The sequence below is a fragment of the Geotrypetes seraphini genome, chromosome 13 (assembly GCF_902459505.1).
Source record: "Geotrypetes seraphini chromosome 13, aGeoSer1.1, whole genome shotgun sequence".
In the NCBI taxonomy this organism is placed as follows: Eukaryota; Metazoa; Chordata; class Amphibia; order Gymnophiona; family Dermophiidae; genus Geotrypetes; species Geotrypetes seraphini.
In genome coordinates, this window is record NC_047096.1 from 37,745,308 (window position 1) to 37,773,099 (window position 27,792).

Sequence of the window (27,792 nt, forward strand, 5' to 3'; positions counted from 1 at the left end):
TATGGATAGGACAGTAGTGATAATCAGCTACTGTCTGGACTTCTATACATTTACGTTAGAACAGCAACTTTATCCACATAGCTATCCAGATAGAAGTTGAATATTCATTGACTATCCATAGAGAGAGGCACGATGCCCACACTCTACCTCTGCTTTGCACTTATCCGAACAGTGGCTGCTAATATCTGGACAAGTGCTTTTCCAAATCTGCCCCTAGCACTGAAACCATCCTTCCAATAACCTCATACCACCACCCTATCAATATTCTCTAGCACTTCCCTGCTGTGTTCTTTCCACACCCCCTGCAATCATTCTGCTCCCTCCATTAATAAGTTTCTCTCTACTTATTCAATTCTCCTGTCACTCATAGCACTCCATTTAATCACCCTGCCCTGCTGCCACTCATTCTATCCACTAAATCACTCTGCTCCCACTGCCACTCAAAACAGCTCAGCCAATGATCAGTGCCACTGCACTCATTCCATTCACTCTGCTCTCCCCCCCCCCCCCCCCCTGCCACCCGTAACACCTCATCCAATGATTTTGCCCTGTGGGCACTCATAAATCTCAAGCATTTACTTACTCTATTCCCAGTGCTAGTCATAGCCTCCCCTTACACTCTCTGACTCATTCAATCACTCTACCACTCTTAAGGACCCCATCCACACTCACCAACACACAGACAACCCACATACTCCAGCAGTGAAACGCATGCCTAGGGTATGCACTTTTATTGTATCATTATCTACTATACTTCTGTCATTGCTATGCAAATATTGATTTCATTTCTTCTAGTTACACTTTTATCTTGGCTTTTCCATTCCAGAGAATCGCCCAGTGTTTGCAATTGAGCGTGGCAGGAGAGTGTGCTAAAGCTGTACAGTGTAGTTACTTACCTGTAACGTAGGTTCTCCGTGGACAGCAGGATAGTCAGCCACAGCATTTACTTGTAGAATGAAGAGCCCTGAAAGTTCCAGTGCAGACCACTGAAACTTTCCTGGCTGTCAGGAAATATGAAGATCAATAGGGGATCTGTAACCTAAGTAGTTTGCAAATGCATTTCTGTGCAGAAATGAGGGGGCTGATATTCAACGCAATTTAAACAGCTAGAAGATGCTTCTGGTCATTTATATCGCTTGTCTTGGGTTAATCATGGCTATTCAATGGCACTTAATTACTACTTTCCCCGAGCAGCAGTGGTAGTAAACTTAAACACAGTCATCGTGGTACTTTTAGGCACCTTCCGTGACTGCCAGTCCACCCTCCTCTGATGTCATTTCCTTCTTCTGAAGTAGAGCTGGCAGCCTTGGGAAGGTGCACGAAGATCCCACGATATCTGCCTTTAAGTTTACTACTGTTGTTGCTGCTGGTTTTGGGATGGCAGCAAAAGCAGTGGGGAGATGAGGGGGCAGGATACTGGGTGGAACTGGGGTAGAGGGAAGGGAGCAGGATGCTGTGTAGAAGGGTGGTGGAAGAAGAGGGAAGTCAGGTGGTGGGAGAGAGAGAAATGGGGGCAGGTAGTTAACAAATCCCAATAAATAAGTGTTCCATGAGGACAAAATATAAATGGTAGAAACAAGTGGAGAAAGGGAGAGAAGCTACATCATGACTCTGCATGGAAGACCTTGCTGGAGAAAAAAAAAATACCAGAAGGAACAATGGAACCAAAAGGAGGAAATTGACAAGAAAATGTGATGCTTGCCAGAAAGAATGGATCTGGGCTCTTCAGAACAAAGGCAAGGGGAACTAGATGAAGCCCGGTTATGTTACAACACCTGCTTTGAATTTAACATGGGAGGACACCACACTCAAGTTTGATGGCTTAGAATTCCAAAGGGAGGGTGCAAAAAAACTAAAGGCTGCACCATGTGCGGACTCAAAGTCTTCTCCTGGAAGTGCAGGTGATCACTAGGACTTCACTGACTAGGGCTATCGTTCTCCTGCCTGATATCATAGTTCACTAAGACCAAAAATATGCAATAGTGGAATTCTCGGTTGAGCAAATGCTGGGTGGCAAATGGCAAGTATGAAGCCGTTGCTATGGCCATATCGTTTTGTTTGTTATTATAAGGACTGGATTTTCATTTCACACACACCACTGAATCCATAAGGTATTATTATGTCTTTGAGTATTAATATTGCGTTCCCTTTCCTGTGTTAGTAATTCCACCCAGGTAATTAGGACATAGTAAATAATAAATGCCTGGTGTGTGTATTGCTGTGTAATTATAGACAGCTAAAGGGGTGGAGGCAAAAGACATAACAGGGTGCCATGGCTCACTGTATGATATGAAGTTTAATTTTCAATACATATATTTTAAAGATGCATTAAGGGGGGGGAGTTATCAATGTAAACTACTGTTAGTACGGTTATTTTACTACGGTTATTTTACTACACTCTTTGTGTTAAAATATCACAAAGAGTGCCACAGGAATGAGGGTTGTGAACCTGTGGGGGGTCTTGCAGGTATTGAAGAAGTTGGTACAGGATTTCCTTAGGGATATAAGAAGTTGCTGTGGGATTCCTGTGGGAATATAGTCAAAATCTCTGGTGACTCCAGAATGAGGCTTGAAATGCACTGAGAGAGGCAATTGGAGCACCAGAACGAGGCTTTTAACGTAAGGCGAGAGGCAGATGAAGTGCCAGGACAAGACTTGGAACATTCATTAGTTGAATAATGAATACCATCCCCCCCAAAAACACAGGAGACTGTTGGAGTTGGAAGGAAACAGAGGGCTACAAGCAAGTAAATAATAGCATTGACTCCTGTGGATATGGAGGAGATTGATTTTGGGGATGGAATGGACCTTTAAGGTATGGGTGGTTATGGGTTTGATTCCATTGGGGATCGGTGAAATTTCTGTCCCTGTGCAACTCAAGTGACAAATTTGTACAGACAGCTCTAACCCTATCATGATACTGCTTTTGCTAAGAATTAGAATTATCTTTGCTTAATGTCGGATTTGGTATTCCACTTTTAATAAATATCCCAGAGTGGTTTACAATGCAAACATATAAAAATAATACAATATAGACTGATATATCCTTTTTTGGTCTTCTTGTGGATCAGTGGTAGATTAACTTTTCGTGTTAGGTTTAAAATACTCTGCTTGACCTTTAAGGCTTACCACAGGGGTATTATGCCTTCTTATTTATCTGCTTTGGTGATTCCAAGGGTTCTGAAGGAATTAAAAGAGGAGATAGCAGAACTACTGCAGCAAATTTGCAATCTATCCCTGAAAACAGGCGTGATCCCGGAGGACTGGAAGATAGCCAATGTTACGCCCATCTTTAAAAAGGGATCAAAAGGTGACCCAGGAAATTACAGACCGGTGAGTCTGACCTCGGTACCGGGGAAAATGGCAGAAACACTGATAAAAGAAAAAATTGATGAACATTTTGAAAAAAACGAATTGCTGATGACCAGCCAACACGGGTTCTGCAAGGGAAGATCATGCCTAACTAACTTATTGCACTTCTTCGAAGGAATTAACAAACGGATGGACAACGGAGACCCCATAGACATCATATATCTTGATTTCCAAAAAGCCTTTGACAAGGTGCCCCATGAACGCCTACTCCGGAAACTGAAGAACCATGGGGTGGAAGGAGATGTACATAAATGGATCAGAAGCTGGTTGGCGGGTAGGAGACAGAGGGTGGGAGTGAAGGGCCACTACTCGGACTGGAAAAAGGTCACGAGTGGGGTCCCACAGGGCTCAGTACTAGGGCCGCTGCTATTTAATGTATTCATAAATGATCTAGAAACAGGGACGAAGTGTGAGATAATAAAATTTGCAGATGACACTAAACTATTTAGTAGAGCTCGGACTAAAGAAGACTGTGAAAAACTGCAAAGGGACTTGAACAAACTAGAGGAATGGGCAACGAGATGGCAGATGAAGTTCAATGTCGAGAAATGTAAAGTATTACATGTGGGAAACAGAAACCCGAGGTACAACTATACGATGGGAGGGATGTTTTTAAATGAGAGTACTCAAGAAAGGGACCTGGGGGTGATAGTGGACTTGACAATGAAGCCGTCGGCACAGTGCGCAGCGGCTGCTAAGAAGGCAAATAGAATGCTAGGCATCATCAAAAAGGGTATTACAACCAGAACGAAAGAAGTTATCTTGCCATTGTATCGAGCGATGGTGCGTCCGCATCTGGAGTACTGCGTCCAATATTGGTCGCCGTACCTTAGGAAGGATATGGCGATACTCGAAAGGGTTCAGAGGAGAGCGACACGTCTGATAAAAGGGATGGAAAACCTTTCATACGCTGAGAGATTGGAAAAACTGGGACTTTTTACCCTGGAGAAGAGAAGACTTAGAGGGGATATGATAGAGACTTACAAGATCATGAAGGGCATAGAGAGAGTAGAGAGGGACAGATTCTTCACACTTTCAAAAAATAAAAGAACAAGAGGGCATTCAGAAAAGTTGAAAGGGGACAGATTCAGAATGAATGCTAGGAAGTTCTTCTTTACCCAGCGTGTGGTGGACACCTGGAATGCGCTTCCAGAGGGCGTGATAGGGCAGAGTACGGTACTGGGGTTCAAGAGGGAATTGGACAACTTTCTCCTGGAAAAGGGAATAGAGGGGTATAGATAGAGGATTACTGCACAGGTCCTATACCTGTTGGGCCACCGCGTGAGCGGACTGCTGGGCACGATGGACCTCAGGTCTGACCCAGTAGAGGCATTTCTTATGTTCTTATGTTCTTATGTTCTTATGCCTCTATCCAGTTGTTGCATTCCAATGATAGCCATCGCCTAGTTTTACCTGCGATTAATAAAGCGCATTTTGCCTGTACCTGGAGCTTAGCCTTTTTCTTTCTGACTCCTCAGCTTTGGAATGAATTTGCTCCTATACATTAGGTCTGAATCGTCCTTCAAGACCTTTATGTCAGAGTTGAAGACTTACTGGTTTACTCTGGCCTATGAATTGATAGCTGTGTGATGGTTGCAGTTTTTAGGACCTGATTTGCTTGAGCTGCTCTCGCTTTGTTACCTGTGCGTTTCTTTGCCCTTTTGCTCTTTTTTTGTATGATTGTGATATCTTTGCTATTATTTTTATGGCGTTCTTTTCTACATCTCAAAATTGATTTTACTGTTAACCGCTTTGACCTGTTGTGCATTAAAAGGCGGTATATCAAGTGCCCGATACATGATAACATGAACACCATATTCTTAAAGCTAACTAAATGACAGTCACCCCGAGAGTGTCTGCTTGAAAATCATTGTCTTTAAAACCAGATACTGGCTTGAGTTCCATAGACTGCAGGACAACATACAGAACGTGTTTGCCTGGTTCATTGTACCACCAGTGATTATATACACACAATTTTGGGCAAATGAGGTTCAACATGGATAAGTGCAAGTTGATGCATGTCAATAACAAAAATCATATGCATGAATAAAGGATGTCTGGTGCTATATTCGGAGAGAGCTCCCAGGAAAGAGACTTGGGAGTACTTGTAGACAAGACAATGAAACCGTCCGCGCAAAGTGTGGCGGCGGTGGCAAAAAGGGCAAACAGAATGCTAGGAATGATTAAGATCTGAGAAGGTTATCATGCCGCTGTACTGGGCCATGATATGCCTCCACCTGGAATACTGCATCCAACACTGGTTGCTGTACATGAAAAAGAACATAGTACTACTCGAGAGGGACTGGAGGAGTTGCCGTACAATGAGAGGCTAGAGAAACTGGGCCTCTTCTCCCTTGAAAAGAAGAGACTGAAAGGGGACATAATCGAAACATTCAAGATATTGAAGGGAATAGAGAAAGAGAGATTGTTCACCCTCTCCAAGGTGAAGAGAACGAGAGGGCACTCACTAAAGTTAAAAGGGGATAGATTCCATACAAATATAAGGAAAGTCTTCTTCACCCAGAGAGTGGTAGAAATCTGTTATAGGTGAAAGCACCCTTCAGGGATTCAAGAAAAGGTTAAATAAGTTCCTGCTGGACCAGAACATATGCAGATAAGGCTAGACTCAAATAGGGCACTGGTCTTTGACCTAAGGACTGCGCGGGAGCGGACTGCTGGGCACGATGGACCACTGGTCTGACCCAGCAGCGGCATTTCTTATGTTCTTATGTAATTAAACATACTATCCTATTAGCTCTTGCAGAGGTTGAGCTATCACCAGAGATTAGAAAAGACAGAAACTCTTCTAGAGAACTTGGCACTTGCGTGCGATCCTCAGTCAGCATCTCTGGATTTGGAGGTCAGTCTTCCCACTGAAGCAGATGTACCTCATTACCTAGATGCAAAGCATGTTGCTGAAGAGGTAGGGATTGGAACTTTGCAGTCTGTAACTGAGATGCCGGTTTGATGTTCTCTTTGATTAACATTTTTTAATGTAGACTGCTGGGAACAACATCAGTCACTTGTTGTTTTCTGCTTTGGTCTCTATACTGTCTCCAAATTCTGCTATTTGTCCCCTCTCTATATTTTGATACCTTGTCACAAAATATACACACTTTGGGCTCCTTTTACTAAGCTGCAATAGCGTTTTTAGCGCACGCAGGATTCTAGCATGCGCTAAACCCACGCTACACGGCTAGAACTAATGCCAGCTCAATGCTGGCGTTAAGGTCTGGCGCATGCGGTAATTCAGCGTGCGCTTAGCGCGTGCTTAAACCGCTATCGCAGCTTAGTAAAAGGAGCCCTTTGTCATATGTCTTTGCATTAATGTGGATGCTAGATCTCTAGGAACTTTTCATGTTCTTTCTGTCCTTGTCTTCATCTTTTGCATCTGCAGTTTTGGCCTTTTCTTACCTTTCAAGCTTTTGCAGTGTTTTCTTGTGTCTAAATAACTTTCTGCATGATAGGTGATATGGTACATTTGGAATCTTTTCATCATTTTTCTATACGAACAGTTCTTTTTTGTTGTGCAAAGAGGCAGGGGATAGGCTTTTTCTATGAATTTAGGGGCTCCTTCTACGAAGCTGCGTCAGTGGCTTTATCGTGCACGACTTTCTATCATGCTCTAACCCCCGCGCTAGCTGAACAGCTACCGCCTGCTCAAGAGGAGGCGGTAGCGGCTAGCGCGGCCGGCAGTTTACCGCGCACTATTACTCGCGTTAAACCGCTAACGCGGCTTCGCAAAAGGAGCCCTAGGTCTTTTAGAACTGTAAGGACTTCTTCATCTCCTCGCCTGTTACACAGGATGCCTGTGCCTTCCACACTTCCAGCCTGTGAGCGTTTTACTGGTAAACAAGCCTCATACACTTCTCCCTCCGGATTCGCGGGGGATAGGGGCAGAGCCGGACCGTGAATGGCGAAAAACCGTGAATATCTGGCTCTCACCACCCCCGCCTCCCTCCCACCTTCACGGCCTTACCTGGTGGTCTAGCGGGCTTTCCGAGCAGGAGCGATCCTCCTACGCTCCTGCCCCGTGCAGATCGCCATTAGGAAATGGCTTCTGTGAGTTCCCGTAGTCTCTCGAGACTACGACGGGAACACCCTACAGCTATTTCCTAATGGCGATCTGCACAGGGCAGGAGCGTAGGAAGATCGTTCCTGCCCTGAAAGCCCGCTAGACCACCAGATAAGGCCGGGATGCCGGGGAGAAGACTTAACGATGGGTTGTTTTTTTCTTTTTTCCCTTTTTCCCCCTCCCCCAAAAATCGCGAATATGTGAAATCGCGATTACCGAAACCGCGAATGGGGAGGGGGAAGTGGTAGTCCTCATCTATTCTGACAGAAAAATACCCTATAAAACGGTCACTATAATATACAGATAATCCAAATTGTTCACTCTTACGGCCTCTTTTACAAAGCCGTGCTAGCGGCTGCCGCGCAAAAACAGCCCCGAAGCCCTTTAATTCTCTATGAGCTTCGGGGCCGCTAGCGCGGCTTTGTAAAAGAGGCCATTAGTTGACACTGCTATTTCAGACATTGAAATGATGAACTGGTGCAAAGAACTGTAATGCTAGAACAATCATTGTTATAAACTGAAACAATGCAAGAGATTTTATATAATGTACAAACACCAAAACTTGGTCACCTGGTGTATTATATAAATTAGTTATATAGTACAGTTACATATACAATATTTGATTACATGATCAGTGATTTCATATAAAGATGTACATGAACAACATGGAATTAGATTTAATGAACATAAATAAATATCTTTAGAACTGGTTGTACAATTATAACCAAAAAGACTTATAATCAGCACTATTATTGGCAAAAGCAATCAATCTTTATGAATAAATTGGGGTAAATTAGCACACAAAACCTATAATATTTAATATAATATATATTGTATATGATATTGTATATAATATTGATTTCATCATAGCTGCCAAAGGAAGAAATAAATATAAATAATAAAACCCTGCTTCATATATCCCAAATATAAGCCAAAATGCATAAGCATAATCCATGATTTCATACTTCAAGGTTTTTGACAATAGCTAAGTATTTATTATACTAAGGGCTCCTTTTTCTAAGCCGCGTTAGCGGTTTTAGCGCACGCTAAACCCATGCTATGCGACTAGAACTAACGCTCAATGCTGGCGTTAAGGTGTAGCATGGGCGGCAATTTAGCGCACGCTATTCCACGCGTTAAAGCAAAGGAGCCCTAAGCTGTGACTCCTGCAAATCCACCAGACATTTTTCTTCTACCTAGGTAGGTACCTTTCCAAAATACATACTTGGAATTTGCTCCCTGAGATGGTACTAAAAATGTCAGGCTTCCATAAACTGAGTGCCCTTGATATGGGCCTCAAAGAAAGAGATTGGGTTAGGAACAGTGTTCCCTCTAAGGATTGATGAGGTGTGTGCAAAAAAAAATATGCATGAGCGACAAATTACATACTCCACAAATTTATGAGCAGGCGCAGAGGACGCATTTTTAAACAAATGTAGTTTATCCTTGTACTCCTTATGTAATTTTAATCATCTATGGATATGTTTGTATGTTTATTGTTCAAATGGTTTTATTTATTTCCCAAAATTTATTTTTGTTATACACATTGAAAATATTTGATATTGCGTTTAAATCAAAATCTCAATAAACTTGAAACTTGAAACGAGTGCCCATGAGATTGTGGGAGGGTTAAATACTCAAAACTTAGAAGAATAACAATTTACTTAAAGTTTTTGCTTCGCCAGCTTTCTGGTATCTTTACATAATGCAGTGGTGTACCTAGCATATGTAACACCCGGGGCCCATCATTTTTTGGCACCCCCCCCCCCATCTGTACGAAAAACGTGATTTTTAGTAACAAGCCACACGTCACACATGAGTACCTAGGAAAAGGCAGCATCTTACATATTGCAGTGAACAGTACATCAATACACCCATTGTAAAACTAAACAAGCCAGACCAGCACAGATCAATCCTACACCGTCAATCCTAACAGAAAACCATGTCTTTCGAACACACAGAACACAGAAAACACCTTCGCCTAGTAAGGAATATGTAATCACAAACTAACCCCTCCCTCTTTTACAAAACTGTAGTGTGGATTTTAGCTACGGAGGTAACAGCTCTGATGCTCATAAAATTCTGAGCATCAGAGCTGCTACCACCAAGGCTGGTGCTAAAAACGCTTCACAGTTTTGTAAAAGGGGGGATAAAATAAAAATACATAGACAAAGGTTAAATTGAACCAGCAAGAAGCTGGACTCTGCATACAATGCTTCACAGAAACAGTGACACATGTCTCCTAAAGCAATAAATAAATAGAAATTTTTTTCTACCTTTGTCTTCTGTGGTTTCTCCTTTCCTCATCTTCTTGTAACTCTCTTCCTTCCATCCACTGTCTGCCGTCTCTCTTCCCCTATATGGCATCTTCTCTCCTTCTATGCCCCTTCCAGAAACTGTGTGCCTCCCCCGTCCATCTCTCCTTTCACCCCATTGGTCTGGCATCTCTCTCCTCGCCTTCCCTCTCCCACACCTCTCCTCATAGTCTGGTATCTCCCCTTCCCTGATTCTCTGGCATCTCTCTCCTTTCCTTTTCTTCCATCTTTCGCTCCCCCTCCATGCTCTCACATCTCCCCCTTCCTTTTCCCTTAGACTGGCATACCTTCCTCCTACGCTCCAAGCCCTGGCATCTCCTTTAATTCCCTCCCTCATCTTCCTTCTCCCTCCAGCTGGGTACCGCAACACTCTTCCCTGCAGCTCTGCACTTCCCCACAATTGCCATGCTTCGGTTCCTCTTCTTCCTTCCTTCCTCCCCCCCCCCCCGCGGGACCCTGCGGCACCATCAACTCTTACTCCCTCTAATGTCGGCCCTGCAGCTCCAGACTTCCTCGCACCTTCTCCCCTCCCCCTTTGGATCGCTATTATTTTAAATGTTATAGCCGCGGAGCTGTATCCATCAGTGGAGATGTCTAACCTCGGCCTGCCCCGGAACTCTTACTGCAGCAGCCGCCCGTCTAGGCAGGAACAGGAAGTCACTGTTGCAGTAAGAGTTCCGGGGCAGGCCGAGGTTAGACATCTCCACTGATGGATACAGCTCCGCGGCTATAACATTTAAAATAATAGCGATCCAAAGGGGGAGGGGAGAAGGTGCGAGGAAGTCTGGAGCTGCAGGGCCGACATTAGAGGGAGTAAGAGTTGATGGTGCCGCAGGGTCCCGCGGGGGGGGGGGGGGGAGGAAGGAAGGAAGAAGAGGAACCGAAGCATGGCAATTGTGGGGAAGTGCAATCCCCCCAATGCGTCCCCTTACCTTACCTCCCCTTACCTTTGCGACGCGTGTGTGCGCTGTGAAGAGAAACTTGTGCGCTGCGATGTAATATTTTGTGCGCGAGCGCAGGCCAGCGCAGCTTAGCGGGAACACTGTTAATAATGACAGAGGGTTATGGTAAATGGAGCTCCCTCTGAGGAAAGGGAAGTTACCAGTGGTGTGCCACAAGATTTGATTCTTGGGCCTGTTTTTTTTACCATTTTGGTAAGTGATATTGCTGAGAAACTGTCTGGCAAGGTTTACCTCTTTGGGCTCCTTTTATAAAGCCGCGTTAGCGGTTTAATGTGCGTAACAGCGCGCACTAATTTGCCGTCCGTGCTAGCCGCTACCGCCTCCTCTTGAGCAGGTGGCAGTTTTTCAGCTAGCGCGGGGGTTAGCTTGCAATAAAGCTGCGCGGCTTCGTAAAAAGAGCCCTTTGTGTATGATACCAAAATCTGCAATAGGGTAGACACCCCTGATGGTGTGGATAACATGAAGAAGGATCTAGTGAAACTTGAAGAATGATTTGGAATTTGGCAGCTATGATTTAAGCCTATGAAATGTAGGGTTGTTTATTTGGGCTTGAGAAAACCCAAGGAACTGAAGAGAGTGAAGAACTAAAGAGGAGTGTGACTTGTACTTGATCGTATTTGATGATCTTAAGGTGGCCAAAAAGATTGAAAAGGCAACATCAAAATCCAGAGGGATGTTTGGATGCATAGGGAAAGGATTGGTCAGTAGGAAAAAGGAGGTAATGATGCCTACAGAGCCGGATTAAGGCATATTTATTTTATTTAAAAATGTATATACTGTATATTACTTATACGGTTTTCATAGTAACAAGCATAAAATGTTAAACAAACATACATAATTCAGTTGTTAAAAAACAACACTCTTTAAAAATGGTCAATAACCATCAGAACTCTTCAAATCCAGTTTGACTATAAAATTTCAACTCGAAAAAAAGCCTTCACAAACAGTTGAGTTTTTAACATTTTTTTAAAAATTCATTCTAGTAGCACACAAACGCAGAATTCCTGGCAGGGTATTCCACAGCTTTACACCCGCTACAGATAACATAGACAACTAAGCACGTGCTTCGGGCCCAAAGGTTTAGGAGAACCTTGTCAGATGTGCTCAGGATTTAGGAGGCTAGGATTGACAACTGTCTGAATTTTTTCAGGATTCTAAAAGTTGTAAATTATCTGTCTCAAAACCAGAAGGATTAATTTTATTTTATTCTTATATACCGCTAATAACCGTGAGGATAGCTATATGTGTGGATTTTTTTCAAAGTTTAGCCCACTACAGCTCTCCATGCTCCCCCCCCCCCCTTCCAATGCAGAGGCTCTGTGGTAGGCCCCAGACAATGGGAAGGTTCCTTTACTCATAGGAGAAAGCTGAGCTGCAAGGGCTGTGGGGGAATCAGATCTCTGCATAGGGTCTTTGGAGAGAATCAGTGGGACTACTGAGTGGTCTGGGGGTGGGGGTTGTTGAAAAGGATTAGGACTGAAGAATAGAGCGAAAATATGAAGGGTCCGCTGGCAGCTGAGGAAAAGAACTAGCAGCAAATGTAGGAATTTACATGATGGTAGACAGACCTGTTTGGGGGTGGGGGCATTGCCTTAAGGAGAATCCACAGGACAGCATTAGAAAAAAAATGAACTAGAGAGTACATGGACTTCTTTATGTTTCTGTGTCTCTGGAGAATAAATAAGGCTTCCTTTTGAAAATCTGAGCTGGAATGGTGAGGTTCAATGGTACCTGTGCACATGCTAAGTGGAGGGAAGTTTTCAACTTAAGGAATTTAACCTACCTACCGCCTTGGTTGAATCTCTTCATAAAGGTAGTTAATAAATCCAAATAAATAATGTTAAATGACTTGGGCATATTCCTTGAACACTGACCAAATACTGCCTCCACTCTGCCTATATCCTTTCAGAAGCATTAATTTAAAAACCCCTAAATATTTTATTTTGCTTTTCCATTTCTGAATCTTTTGGAACTTGTAAAAAGTTTGTAAATTTATATTTCATATATTGCTCTTAAATCTCACTCTTTTAAGCAGTCCACTCTTGGAATCTCTGGTTTGTACCAGAAGCAATGGAGAGTGAAAATGACTTGTCCAGCTTCCCTGAATCTCAGCCCACTTCGGCAGAGCTGCCAAGTTACCCAGCTCCAAGAGGGGGACTTTTTGGTCAGACCTCTTGTTGAACTTCTATTCCAATTCAGTGCTCTATTTGCAGTTTCTGATATCACCATCTGAAATTGCCACTTCATGTCCTATAATGTACCAAGATAAGGTTGCAGAAATCAAGGACTGAGTTTCCCTTTTGAACTAGGTATATTGGCTGCTCTCCAGCTCTACCCATTAAGCTTCTCCATACAAAGTATGAGCTTCATAGTCCCCATGCTCACTCACAAACTATTACTGCTATCATACCCACATCTAGGCTCTACATCTTACCCTGCTATTTCTGAAGAGAAGAAATAATGGTGGGAGAAGGAGGTCCCTGGAAGGGAATCCTACAAATATGTTTGCCTAGGCCCAATACAATGTTAATCTGGCCCTGCCTGTAAAATACTCTGGAGAGTCCTCATTTGGGATGTTGTGTACAATTCTGGAGAAAGCATCTTCAAAAGGATATAATCAGGCTGGAATCGGTCCAGAAGAAGGCAACTAAAATGGTCAGTGGTCTTCGTCATAAGGCGTATGGGGATAGACTTAAATATCTCACAATGTATACTTTGGAGGAAAGATGGGAGAGGAGAGATATGATAGAGATGTTTAAATATCTATATGACGCAAATGCACATGAAGGTGTCTCTTTCAGTTGAAATGAAACTCTGGAATGAGGGGCATGGGATGGAGGTAAAAGGGGACAGACTTAGAAGTAACCCCAGAAAATACTTTCTCACAGAAAGGGTGGTGAATTCGTGGAACGGCCTTCTGGTGGAGGTGGTGGAGACAAAAAATATATCTGAATTCAAGAAAGCTTGGGACAAGTACATTGGATGCATAAGGGAGCGGAAGGGATAGTAGATGGCATGGATGGGCAGACTAGATAGGTCATATTTCTCTCTTTCTATAATTTGTAAACTGCTTTGATTGTAACCACAGAAAGGCAATATATTAAATCCTATCAGTGGTGTAGCGAGGGTGAGAGGCGCCCAGGATGGTGGTGCCCCTCCCCCGCCTTCCTCTTTGCCCTTCCCCCACTCCTTCCCTGATCCCGCCTGCCGCGCACATCCCCCTTTCCTTCCCCCGTACCTCTAGTTGAAGTTGTTGCTCAAGGCAGTCAACAACGTGGTCCTTGCGACCCCCGTCAGTTCTCTCTCTGAAGTCACTTCCTATGTGCAGCACCTGGAAGTGACATCAGTGGGAAAGACAACAGGGTTGCAAGAAGCATGTCGTTGACCACTGTGAGCAACAACTTCAACTAGAGGTACGGGGGGAAGGGAAGAGAGGAGCGTGTGCATTGTGAGGGGAGGAGTGCTGGTGCCCCCACCAACACAGCGCCCAGGGTGGACCACCCCCTGGCCCCCCCCTTACTACGCCACTGAATCCTATCCCCTTTCAAAACTGTTTCTATGGATAAAGCAATACTTTGCAAGAATAAATACACTTCCCCCTCCGTATTCACGGTGGTTAGGGGCAGAGCCGGTCTGCTAATATTTAAAAAACACGAATAATATTCGGGCTGGTTCTGCCCCTAACCATCGTTTCCCCTGGCTATTTTAAGCCTTGAAAGCCCCCCCTTAAGCCTTACCTGGTGGTCTAGCGGGTTATCAGGCAGGAGAGATCTTCCCATGCTCCTGCCCCGTGCAGATCGCTCACAGGAAATGGCTTGAGAGACTACTGGAGCTCAAGGCAGCCATTTCCTGTGAGCGATCTGCACTGGGCAGGAGCGTGGGAAGATTGTTCCTGCCCCACAAACCTGCTAGACCACCAGGTAAGGCTTAAGGGGGGGCTTATAGGGCTTTAAATAGCCCAAAAAACGAAAAAGCATTTTTTGTTTTAAAACCATGAATAATCGAATCCATAGATATGGAAACCGTAAATCCGGAGGGGGAAGTGTATATTTGTTTAGAACTGACTATCTGATATGCATGTAAAGATATGCACATACTCCTGTACGCAGGTAAGTTTATCCAGAGCAAATGGAGGTATTTTTCCGAGATGTGGTTGGGGAAAATCACAGTGTACATACCTACTAGAAAATAGACGTGCAGATTAGCCAGCAAATTCATGCATGATCAGGAGAAGATGTAAATGTCACCATACAAACAGATCTGAGAAGGTCATCATGCCCCTGTACCGGACTATGGTGCACCCCAACCTGGAATACTGCGTCCAACACAGTAGTGCCGTACATGAAAAAGGGTCCAGAGAAGAGCGACAAAAATGGTTAAGGGACTGGAGGAGTTACCTTACAATGAGAGGCTAGAGAAGCTGGGCTTCTTCTCCCTTGAAAAGAGAAGACTGAGAGGGGACATGATCGAAACGTTCAAGATATTGAAGGGAATTGACTTAGTAGAGAAAGAGAGATTGTTCACCCTCTCCAAGGTGCAGAGAAGAAGAGGGCACTCTCTAAAGTTAAAAGGGGATAGATTCCGTACAAACATAAGGAAATTCTTCTTCACCCAGAGAGTGGTAGAAATCTGGAATGCTCTTCCAGAGGCTGTTATTGGGGAAAACACCCTTCAGGGATTCAAGAAAAGGTTGGATAAGTTCCTACTGGAACAGAACGTACGCAGATAAGGCTAGACTCAAATAGGGCATTGATCTTTGACCTAAGGGACGCTGCGTGAGCAGACTGCTGGGCACGATGAACCGCTGGTCTTATCCAGCAGCGGCAATTCTTATGTTCTTATGTACAAAAGTCCAGGGGTCATTGTCAAAGCGGAAGTACACGTGTACTTTCTTTTTACAAGTTTGCCAGTGCCTGTATAGAGTATGCACGTATTATTTGTGTGTGCAGTCATAAAATGGTCTTCTGACCCTCTTGTCATAGAGCTATTGAAGCTTCCACTTCTTTCTTGTTTCATAAATGACTACTTACTAAATTGTGAGAGAAATCCAGTCGATCAGTACAACTCAAGAGAAAGCCGTTCATGCATCATTCCTGCTTGGCGTAGTTGTAATTGGAAAGGCTGACATGCTTCATCTTCTGTCAAGAACCTTTCACCTACTTTCTGGCTTACTACAAATACTCTTGGGTGCTTTAAAGTCTCAAATATACTTTGGATTGGCAACCAGAACCGGTCTAACAGCCAGCTGATGCCAAAACATGCTGAGTTGCAGCATGAAGGAAAAAAAAATAAGGTGTGATTTTTTCACCACGTGTGTAATACTCGCTTGGCCCTACTATAACCCAGTTTTTATTATTATTTATCTTTTAAGTTTATTTTTTTTGAAGGTTTTATGTTGTGTAACAATTTTAGCAAAACTTGAAATATATCTCTGAAATCCCCCCTCTCCCACCTTACCATGTGCTCAAATCTTTTTCAATCATTGGCTGAATGAAAAAAAAAAAAAAATAACCTTCCATAGCTTAACCTCTTCCTAAAAATTTATCAAGGAAGTTTTTGAAAAGTTTTAGGGCTGGTTTCAAATAACTTGCATACATTGCTGCCATTGCTGGTGATCTTCATGATTTATGAATGAGAGATGACGGAGAAAGCTCCGGTCTAGCAGAAAGACCTGATGTGGTAGTTTAATTACCATGAAACACTGGCCACCATTGGGAGGACCCGAGCAAACTTTAAAACTCTGACACAGCATTTATGACAAGTCTCCTTTGCAACTATGAAGCATCGGATATAAGGTGTATTGGCTTGGAAAACCTTTGGAATTCAAAAAAAAATTCCTTGATAAATTTGTTGGAAGAGGTTTAATTATGGAAGGAATTTTTAGTCAACGACTGAACAAGATTTGAGCACAGAATAGTGCCAGTGTAAGTTCTGAGGATTTTTCCTTCCATTTTGAATATCTTAGGAAGCACTATTTGAAATTGAAGGTAATTAAATAGATATTGAGTTTTAGTGGCAGTCCTTCACTTCCCTATGATAGTTTTAAAGGATGTTCACAATGAATTGATAGTTACAATAAAGGCAATCCATGCAAATTTATCTCATGCATATTTATTGCAGATATCTTGAACATCAGACTGACTTGACATATCTTGACAGGGTTGAGAACTCCTGGGCTAATTAAAGGCTGAGGGTAACGATATGCAGTGGCGTAGTAAGGGTGCGTGGCGCCCGGGGCAGTAGCACCCCTCCCCCGCCCCCTTCCCTTTCCCCTTCCATTTTTAACTTTCCCGGCATGAGCAGCATGCCCGCATAGGTGTCAGCTCGCCCTTTGATCTAAACTAAACTAAACCTTAAGTTTATATACCACATCCTCTCCATGATTATAGAGCCTCGGCACGGTTTATAAGAGCTTAATGAAGGAAGGTCACTCCCTAGGCGCAGGTCCTGGAAGTAACATCAAAAAGAACATCAATGCCAATGCGGGCATCAACCTTGTGCCGGTGGAACTAAAAAAGATACGAAGGAAGGCAAGGGGCGTGAGTGCGGCAAGGAGAGGGGGAAGGGGGGCGCGGAGGTGATTGGGGTTTCCCTTGACAGCTCTGGAGCCACGATTAGAAGTTAGTCTAGCTTTAGCTGAGCCTACCATATTAATCTCTGAAATCTCCACTGAAAGGCACGCAGGCAGACAGACAAAAGCTAAACTTATGCTCAGTTGTGAGTCTTTGAAAAAGAAATTTCTGTGTTGGGTTAAAAGGGAGGTGAGAGGCATTTGAGAATGCAATCTGTGCCCCTCAGCACTAAGCAAAATCTTTTGTGGGTAAAATGCAAGGAGAAAACAATGCTGTAATGAAGTTGTGGGATGTCTGACTTATAGATAAAATAGCTACTTGTTGTCACTCCTACAGAGGAAGAGCAGGCAGCCAGAACTTGTTCAGACCAGCCCAAGAAAAGACAATTCATAGCTTCTCTTTGACAAGAACAGTTTCATTGGTAAACCAGTCAATGACCTCAAGCGCTGCACCTAGCCCCGCTTGCTTGTGCCCCTGTCCTGGTTATTGATCACTAGCTGGGAAGGGAAAGGAAACATTTTTACCCAGGAGGAAAATCATACAGAAGTACAGAGCTCAAGTCACGTATTTCTTCCGGAGCAGAGCCAGAAGCCGCAGTCATCGTGGGACCGTCCTGCACTTCAGCGCGGCTACTGACTCTGCTCCAGAATAAGTTTAGCAGCCACACTGAGGTGCAGGTCCTGTTAAAGAGTAGGGCGGGAGGTTCCAGACCCAGCGGACTGTGCACCCCCAAAGGGCGTGCACCCGCGTCGGTCTACCTCCCTCACCTCCCCCTTGGTATGCCACTGCCTTTAGGGCTGGGGATTTTGCACCTTTCTTTGGGTTTTACCACCATTTTTTTTTTTCAGGAGTTTCTTTTTTTAAAATATCCTTGTCTAGTAAGTTTTTCTGTCTATCCCTTGGACATAGGATAGATATGGTTTTGGAAAACCTTTATAATCATGCAAAACTGAAATGCCCTGTAGAAGGTTATAATTAAGGGACAATTCTACAAGTTTCAAGTTTATTAATTCTTGATATCCCGCAAATTCTATAACAACTAAGCGGCTTATAATGAAAAGGATACAATAAAAAAAACTAGTATGATTAAAAATAAAACTAGAAGCAATAAAAAGGATAAAAACAGAGGGTCACAAACTGGTTCTGGCTTTTAGAATAGCTCGTATTTGTGAAAGATGTTTGCATTAGTGATAGGCAGCCAGAAAACATTCACTTTGTGTTGTTTCCTGTGTCATTTTTAGGACTTTTCATTTGCCAAATGGCCAGAAAACCCTTAATGAATTTCTGATGTGTGTGCACTATGTGGAAGGAGTGAGCATTCTTTTTCTGAGTTTGCACGAGCATAGTAGTTCCACTGTGGAGAAAGAGTGGATTCTTTGTGAAATAGTGCACCCTGTTTCCACGCAACTAACGAAACATTGAGTCGGTGGGAAAATAGAGGTTGGGTTCCAGCAGTACATGTTGTGCCTCGAAATCACGGAAATATTGAGGAAATAGGGTTAGATTCCTGCATGGGATAGCACTGTAGATGCTGGTAATTCATTTTCTGGACACTTGGAGGCCATATTTGGAAGCGAGCGCCAGACGTGAAGTGAAAATGAAAGGAAAGAAAAGCTGTATTTTTTAGAGCAAGTACGTGAACACATGGGTACACATGGGGAACGTTGGTCATAACAGATGCTACCACCCATATGCGAAATCACGTGAATAATGAGAACAGACTGAGCCCTCTATTGCAAGAAAGGGACCTGGGGGTACTGATAGACAGGACCCTGAAGCAGTCAGCACAATGCACAGCGGCAGCAAAGAAAGCAAACAGGATGTTGGGCATGATAAAGAAGGGAATCACGAGTAGATCGGAGGACATCATAATGCCGCTTTACAGAGCAATGGTCAGACCACACTTGGAATACTGTGTCCAACACTGGTCTCCCTACCTAAAAAAGGATATAACCCTGCTGGAGAGGGTGCAAAGATGAGCCATGAAGCTAGTTAAAGGTATCAAGAACTTGAGCTACAAAGAACGCCTCGGAAAACTGGGATTGTTCACCTTTGAGAAGAGAAGACTGCGAGGGGACATGATAGAGACTTTTAAAATACTAAAAGGATTCGACAAAATAGAGCAAGAAACATCGTTATTCACATTGTCCAATGTGACTCAGACAAGAGGTCATGGACTGAAGCTGAGGGGCACCAGGCCCAGGACAAATATTAGGAAATTCTGCTTCACACAACGAGTGGTGGACGCTTGGAACGCACTCCCGGAGGAGGTCGTGATGGAGACCACCATTCCGGGATTCAAGGGCAAGTTGGATGCACACCTTCTCGCAAATCACATTGAGGGATAAACAAGGTTTCTCAACAGGGAACACCTGGCTTGGCCTCCGCGAGTGCGGGTCGCCGGACTGGATGGACCTAGGGTCTGATCCGGTGAAGCCATTTCTTAAGTTCTTATGTTCTTAATAGAGTGCATCCTAAGTTAGGTGCCAATTTGACACATAACTTCCATGATAGAGCATCAAATGAGGCAAAATGGCAGATACATTATGTGCATAACGATATTTAAGCACTATTCTATAATTTCTGGCTAAGTATGTTGCAAAATCATTTCTGGTTAGATGTGGCTAGGAAGGCTGCTTCTGATATGGGGTTTGCAACAGGGTGTATACCAGTTTGAATAGTTGCTTGGTTGCCTCGTAACACTGACCATTATGTAATTGTTTAGACAGTGGCATACCTTGTATATGTGATACCCTGGGCCCATCATTTTTTGACCCCCCCATCTGTATGAAAAACATGATTGTACAAGAGTGTACCTAGGAAAAGGCAGCATCTTACATACTGCAGTGAGCAGTACAACATCAATGCACCCATTGTAAAACTAAACAAGCCAAACTAATACAGATCAATCCTACACAGTCAATCCTAACAGAAAACCATGTCTTTCGAACACACAGAACACAGAAAACACCTTCGCCTAGTATGGAATATGTAATCACAAACTAACCCCTTCCCCTTTTACAAACTAACCCCTCTCCCTCATATAATTCTGAACATCAGAGCTGTTACCACCATGGCCAGTGCTAAAAAACACTCTACAGTTTTGTAAAAGGGGGGATAAAATAGAAATATGCAGACAAAAGTTAAATTGAACCACCAAGATGCTGGACTCTGCATACAATGCAACACCACAGAAACAGTGATACATCTTCCCTAAAGGAAAAAAATAAGTAAATAGAAATGTTTTTCTATCTTTTCTTCTCTCGTTTCTGCTTTCCTCATCTTCTTATCACTCTTCCTTTCATCCACTGTCTGCCTTCTCTCTGCCCCATCTATATAGCATCTTCTCTCCTTCTATGCCTCTTCCAGAAACTGTATGCCTCCCCTTTCCATCTCTCCCTTCACCCCCATTGGTCTGGCATCCATCTTCTTCCCTTCTCTCCTTCAATGGTTTGGCATCTCTCCTCTTCTTTCCTTCCCTCTCCCACACCCCCATGGTCTAGAATTTCACTCTCTCCTCTCCCTTCCCCCCACTTCCATCAGCATCTGTCCCCTTTCTTTTCCTCCAACCCAATTCCATCCAGTATCCTTCCCCCTTATGTCTCTCTCCCCTTTCCCTGCACACCAATTCCATCAGCATCTGCCCCCTTTCTCTCCTTCCACACCACCCTGACCCCCTTTCTCTCCCTCCACCACCCTACCCCCTTTCTCTCCCTCCACCACCCTTCTATGCTCCTTTCTCTCTCCCTCCAAACCAACAAGGTCCCGCAATGACTGTGTCTGCTGGCTCTGCTCCGGTAGAAGTGGGTGGACCGGCAGACACAGAGAGTTGCGGCAAGGTCCCATGATGATTGCGGCTGCCGGTCCACCCCTCCGATGTCACATACTTCTTCCGGAGCAGAGCCGGCAGCCACAGTCATCGTGGGACCTTCCTGCACTTCAGTGCGGCTGCCGACTCTTCTCCAGAATAAGTTCAGCAGCCACACTGAGGTGCAGGTCCCGTTAAAGAGTAGGGCGGGAGGTTCCGGACCTAGCTGGCTGTGCACCCCCCTAGGGCATGCACCCGGGGCAGTCTGCCTCCCTCCTCACCCCACCCTTGGTACACCACTGCCTTTAGGGCTGGGAATTTTGCATCTTTCTTTGGGCTTTTCCACAATTTTTATTTGCAGGAATATTTTTCTTTACATATCCTTGTCTAGTAAGTTTTTCTGTCTATCCCTTGGCGTTGACTTCTTGGACACACTGTCACTTAGGCCAGAGTTTTCTTGGCATAAATAAGTGTGCCTAAGCCACACCATGCACAAATTTAGCCTGAATCTTCCTCTAACCATGCCTACTTGCTGGTAGGTACTTCAGTGTAGACTGCCTACAGCTAAAATAATTTTTAAATTTTGAGCTTCAATTTTGAGCGCAGATGAAGCCAATTAAATTAAGTTAGGCACCTAGATCGATTAGGCTCGCCAATCTAGGCACCTAATTTTAGGTGTCTTTTATAGAATCACAGCCAATGTGCACATGCTCACTTAAGTGCCAGTTAAGAGGCCATCCATGCACGCCTTCACATGCGCAGTTATAGAATTACCCTTCAGAAGGGTATAGAAAGTACATGGTTACTTGTCCTTATGCAGTTTACTGTGAGTTTTCAAAAAAAGACCTCTTTTTCAAGGCTGCTTTTAATTCCTAACTCTCCTGCCCTTGTAAAGTACCCATATCTGCTTTATCATTTCCCTCTGCAAGAAAGTCCCTAACCCCTATTTATTTTAATTAGATTGTAAGCTTTGTTGAGCAGGGATTGTCTTTTACGTGTTTAATGTACAGCACTGCATATGTACGTCTAGCAGTGCTATAGAAATGACAAACAGTAGTAGTAGTAGTAGTCAAACAAAACTAGGCACATACTTCTGCTTTGAAAATTGCCCCAGGAAATTGCCCTGCTTCCATTTCCACCAGCCCTTTCGCATGCAAAATATTTATAGGTTCATTTACATGTCTATGCATGTATTTTCAAACATCTGTGCAAAAGTGCAGACTCCTCAGTTCCACTCTTGGTACACACATAACCTTGTATATTGTTCAGGCAATTTATAAAAGCCTGTTTCTCTGGGTAAAGTATTGCTTCACTCCTAGAAATTCTTTGCAAATTACCCTCTAAGAATACGTGAGGGAAAGTAAAACAAAACAAATGTCTACAAACAACAAGCAACGAGAGGTTAATAAATGGGAAAGCAATAATGTAGAATCCACCTCTCTGCAGGCTTTAATTGTTTCTTCAGTTGGTTTAAAGATTTCAGTTTATTTTGATCTTACTTTTTTCTGAAAGCTGCTTTTCAACATAGTTCACACAAATCGTCAGACCTGAATGATTTTAAGCACAGACTACAAGTCCTTTGTATGTTTTTAAAAATATGCTCACTAGGGGGCAGTGTATGATTTTAGCAAGGGCTTTTCCACAGCTCCTGCTTAATTCTCAACCAGTCCTCAAGAAAGAATCAGAACCCTAGAGTGTCCGGCAGGAATAACCCACAAACATCCTTTATGTCCACCCTGAGTGTGTTTTATTAAAAATAAAAAATGGTGCTAGTGACTTGTGTAAAGTCCTAAAACAATACCCACAGTGCCAGGTGCATAGTTTTTGTGTGAGAATTTAAAAAATATTTAACAATGATGATAAATCACTTCAAAGAGTCCCCATATATCATGAGCAAAGTCGTATTCAAACACCCATCAAGCTCTGATCATTATCAAAAGGGGAACTTATCTTGATGAAGCCTGCAAAGTTGTGGCTGTTATGCAAATCCGTTAAAGTCCATTAAAGGGAGTGCCTCAGCTGAGCGCCCTACAGAGCCCCGTTTCGTATCCTTCATCAGGGGCACTTCACCATAATAAGAAGTAAGATGCTGCTCCTCTTGAATGCGGCATCAGTTTGACCCCTCTCTTTTGAGTAGGCTAGATCTTTCAGACATTAAAAAGTATTCCATGTGTCTCTACTGCTTGTGCTTATGAGCAGTCAACACCATTGTTTGTTCTGGCTCAGAGCCCCTGTCCCTTCCTACATGCATCGTTGCTGCTTTGTCTTACAGCTCCCCTCTGCCATCATATTGTTTGCCTTTCCGAGAGACCATAGTACCATTGTGCGCTGCCTGGAAGACCTCTGAAACCAGGGACTGCCTGGGACCTTTCCTCTATCTCTGTGACCCCTACCTGCCTAGCATCCCCCAACCACCACCACCACAGCCACTTGTTAGAAGCCTCTTATCCGCCTCCTTTGGAGTCCCCCTTCTTGACTGCTGTTGAAGCTGCTCTCTCTGGGAGTCCATGACACCACCTTGGCCTTCCAGGAAGCAATTCAGCTGGTGGTGCTGAGCGTTATTTCAGCTGTCAGCAGCATTATTCCTGGATATTCATGGGCCATATCTGGGCACTGGCATTGAAAATCAGGGTTTATGCAGCCCCTTATCAGTTAAGGGGTCCTTTTACTAAGGTACATTAATGGAATACAGTGTTAACCCCCTTTTCCTAAGAATCAGAATGTAAAAAGGAGTGATGTGACCAATTTTAGACATGTGGTTTCAATACCCCTTCTAGTTAAAGAGATGGAGGGCATAGTGGTGTATCAGCTAATGGAATTTCTATCTAACCATAATATCTTATAATACATAACTTGCAACTGGACTTTAGACCAAGTTATAGCACAAAGACTGTAATAACTACTCTTATATCAGAGCTCAGGAAGGAGGTTAGTTTTGGCAGAAAGATTATTCTATTGTAGTTTGATATGTCGAGCACTTTTGGGTTTCTGCCATGTGACCTGGATTGGCCGTTGTGGAAACAGGATACCGGACTAGATGGACCGTTGGTCTGACCCAGTATGCTTATTCTTATGTTATGATTTTTTGGGGGATCAGTGGGATGGTACTTAGTTGTTCCAGGGTTTTTTGCAAAGTTGATCATTCTATTTACTCTGGACCTTGGAATGTGATGTTCCTCAGGGCTCACCACTAGGGCTAAAACTGGTGACTGTAGGATTATACTCTTTCATTTATGCGGATGATATGATTGTCATCCCTTTTGATGATAATATTGGTGAAATTTTGACTGAAATAAAAAGAGCTTAGACACATTAGAATCATAGGCTACAACTTTCAAACTGAAACTCAGTAGAGAAATAAACTAAATTTTTGATAATAAACAGCCCTGTAAGGCGTACTACCACCAACCATTTTGTGATTGATAATGTTAATTATAAGCTTGAATCTAGTTTAAAAGTATTAGGGATGTTAATAGATAATTACCTCACATTTGAACAGCAAGTCCAGGTGGTAGTTATGCTATGGAAACTTAGATGGATTGGGGCCTATTTTCAAGCAGATGGATTATGCCTTATAGTTCAATGGCTAGTGATAGCCCACATTGACTACCTTAATATAGTCTTATGTGGGATGCAAAGGAAACTTCTGACAGTTCATAATACTGAAACTCGGTTGATTTTTAGAGTATCTAGATATGAGAGGGTGATCCCGTTGGAATCAATTGGACCTTAACATAGCTTCTGCGTTTTTTCTTAATGTAGTACATGCAGGAAACATTCCTATGCATAATTTTATATGTATTTAAAGTGGGTGTTTCTGGAAGTAGAGCTGGGTGGAACTTCAGTTTATGAATACATTTTACAAAATGTAAAATTATATAACTGACAGGTATGCATGTGTATATTTAAGCCTCCAAAATGAGTTTGAAAAAATGGTTTGATAGACTGCCAAATGATTTGGATTTGATAGACTGCCTTTCTGTGGTGCAGGTACCATCTCTGTCCCTTCTGGTTCCACAATCTAAGTTTTTTACCTGGAGATGCAGTAGGAATTAAACCCTGTTCCCCAGATTTTCAGTCTACTGCTACTCCTCTGCTTCTCCAATGTGAGGGAAGACTGCTGAATGTCAGACATGCAGTTAGCCCATAGACGGGGTACCAGAACAGAAAAGGCCCAAAACAAAGAGGAAGCCTGTCTAACATGAACCTCACAGAGAGAAGATTCAAGTTTGACAGTTCCACAAGGTACTCATATGAAGAAGCAATTTATGAGATTTTGAAAGCTATTGTACATTACTCAAAAATCGCTCCTGTTGGTTCTTCAAGGTATTTTAGCCTCCTCCTGTTTTTCACAGGACCAAGAAGTTTATGGTCCAACTACAACAAGAAGAAAGTGCAGTAGGCAAGGTGATGTAGGAGACAAAATTTATTTTCAAAGTAGAACCCAACGTGACCAGTATTTTGGCAAATGAATACCTACATCAGGGGTCTATGAACATAAACATACATTAAAAATATGAGGGATGTTCAATAATTTATCTACGTATGAAAGAAAGTAGCAAGCATGTTGAAACAAGACTGTGCTTGCTGTGACGTGTCTCAAGATTACTTATGCACAGTTGCAACTCAGTGTGAGTCTTACATTCCAAAAGACAGGATGTCAAGAGAGTTCTTGTGTGAATCAAGTAAGAAACTGCTAGATTTGGAGCACTGTTCAGTGATAACATTTATCATAAAAGAAGGAAAAAAGCCAAAGGAGATCCACAAATACATGACTGCAGTTTATGGTGAGTCTGTCCCATCATCCTACAAAGTAAAATTTTGGAGCAAGCAGTTTAAGTGGGGTAGAGGGGTAGAGTCCATTGAAAATGACCCTCACACTGGATGGCCTGTGGAAGCAAGTTCCACAGAAATGCCCAAGAAAGTTGAGGATTTAATTTTGTCAGACAGACAAATTAAGGTTTCCTGAACAGCTGAAGAAATGGGCATCTCGGCAGGTAAAGTTTTGAGAATAATTCATGAAACATTGGGCATGTCCAAGGTTAGTGCAAGATGGATTCCAAGAATGCTGATACTATGTCAGAAGGCCATGAGGCTCCAGTGCTGTCAGGAGAACTTGGAGATTCTCCATGAAGATCAAGTGAATTCTTTTCATTGTTTGGTGACTGGAGATGAGACTTGGGTCTATCACAGAGATCTGGAGTCCAAAATGGAGTCATTACAGTGGAAGCACAAGTCATCCCCCACCCCCAAAAAGTTTAAGACAGAGAAATCTGCAGGCAAAGTCATGGCAACTATCTTCTGAGATGATGAAGGACTTTTGCTTCATGCCACACAAGACAATCATAACTGGGGAGAGTTACACCAACACAATGATTGCTTTGCGGTAGTTAATCAAGGAAAAAAGATGAGGAAAACTTGCAGCAGGCGTGCTGCTTTTTCACAGCTATGCACTGGTGCACATGTCACGACAATCACAGGCTGCCATCCGAGAATGTGGTTTTCAGCAGCTGAACCGTCCACCCTACAGTCATGACTTGGCTCAGTCAGACGATTTCCTTTTCTGAGTTTTAAAGAAATTTCTTCGTGGACAGTGGTTTTCAAGTGATGAAGAAGTCAAGGAAGCTGTGACATCCTGGTATGAAGATCAAAAAGAAAAATTCTTTTCAAAGAGGTTAAAGTTATTGCAGGAAAAACGGATGAACTGTTTGGAGCTATCAGGGGACTGTATTGAAAAATAAAACAAAATTTTTTTTGAAAACTCTTTTCTGTCCTACTGAGGTAAATAAATTATTGAACGCCCATATAAAGAGTCTGACATTCAGCTGGTGGCGGCAAGAATTTTGCTCACCACCAATGGAGTTATTCCTGGATATTCAAAGCCAGGACCTGTGCGGACTTCGGATTTGAATTTCTGGTTATTTTTAAACTGGTTAAAACAGCCACTTAAGTCGATATTCTAAGAGGCCATGGACTAGCAATGCTTTCCCATTTATGTGCTAAACCTGGCCGCTTAAGGGTTGACTAGGCTGCCCCTCTAGGAATGCTGCCAGACAGAACTTCCTATGTCTTGTTTTTCTACATTCTTCCCTGGGATGGGTTATTTTTTCTTTCAAAAATGGTACTTAGAGATGAATGTTTTTAGCATAAAAATGTCTAGTCCAAAGCCATAATTGAACCAGAAATGCAGACATTTTTTCTGGTTCGATTCACACTGTGAGCTAGATGGGATTTTTTTAGACATTTTCAGCACAACATTTGTGCTAAGTTCAAATTCTATATCACCAATTATGCACATAATTGGTGCTATAGAATATTAATAGTAGGTCCTATTATCTGATTATGCCCACCTCTAATCCCAAGTTAAAAATAAAAAAAAATTATATATATTCTTTAGATGAAAACTCTATAAAATTGTCATAAAGAGAGATTTTTTGACATTCCTGATAAGAATTTGTATAAAATAGAATTTAAGGCAGTAGTAGATCTTTATTGGGTTAAAAATTGGTGGTCAATACGGATGGCGTGTACAAAAATAGGGACCCAGCCTTGAGAAAGCGTTTCATCGCGAAACATGTCGGCAAAAGAAGTCCCTACAATGACCACAAACTAAAGCTAAGTTTACTTTATAATGATTTCTTTAAAAAAATTAAACAATTGGGAATATATATATTTTTTTTCCATGAAA

At 42.9% G+C, this 27,792-nt stretch overlaps 1 protein-coding gene across 1 annotated transcript in view; it reads left to right on the forward strand.

The window, feature by feature from the left end:
* Window positions 1–2,642: 2,642 nt before the first annotated feature.
* ATP12A (ATPase H+/K+ transporting non-gastric alpha2 subunit) overlaps window positions 2,643–27,792 on the forward strand; it is a 97,023-nt gene continuing 71,873 nt past the window's right edge. Inside the window, exon 1 of the mRNA XM_033917342.1 lies at window positions 2,643–2,747. Within this exon, the coding sequence (XP_033773233.1) occupies window positions 2,679–2,747 (69 nt within the window). The 5' untranslated portion in view covers window positions 2,643–2,678. The remainder of the gene's footprint in view (window positions 2,748–27,792) is intronic.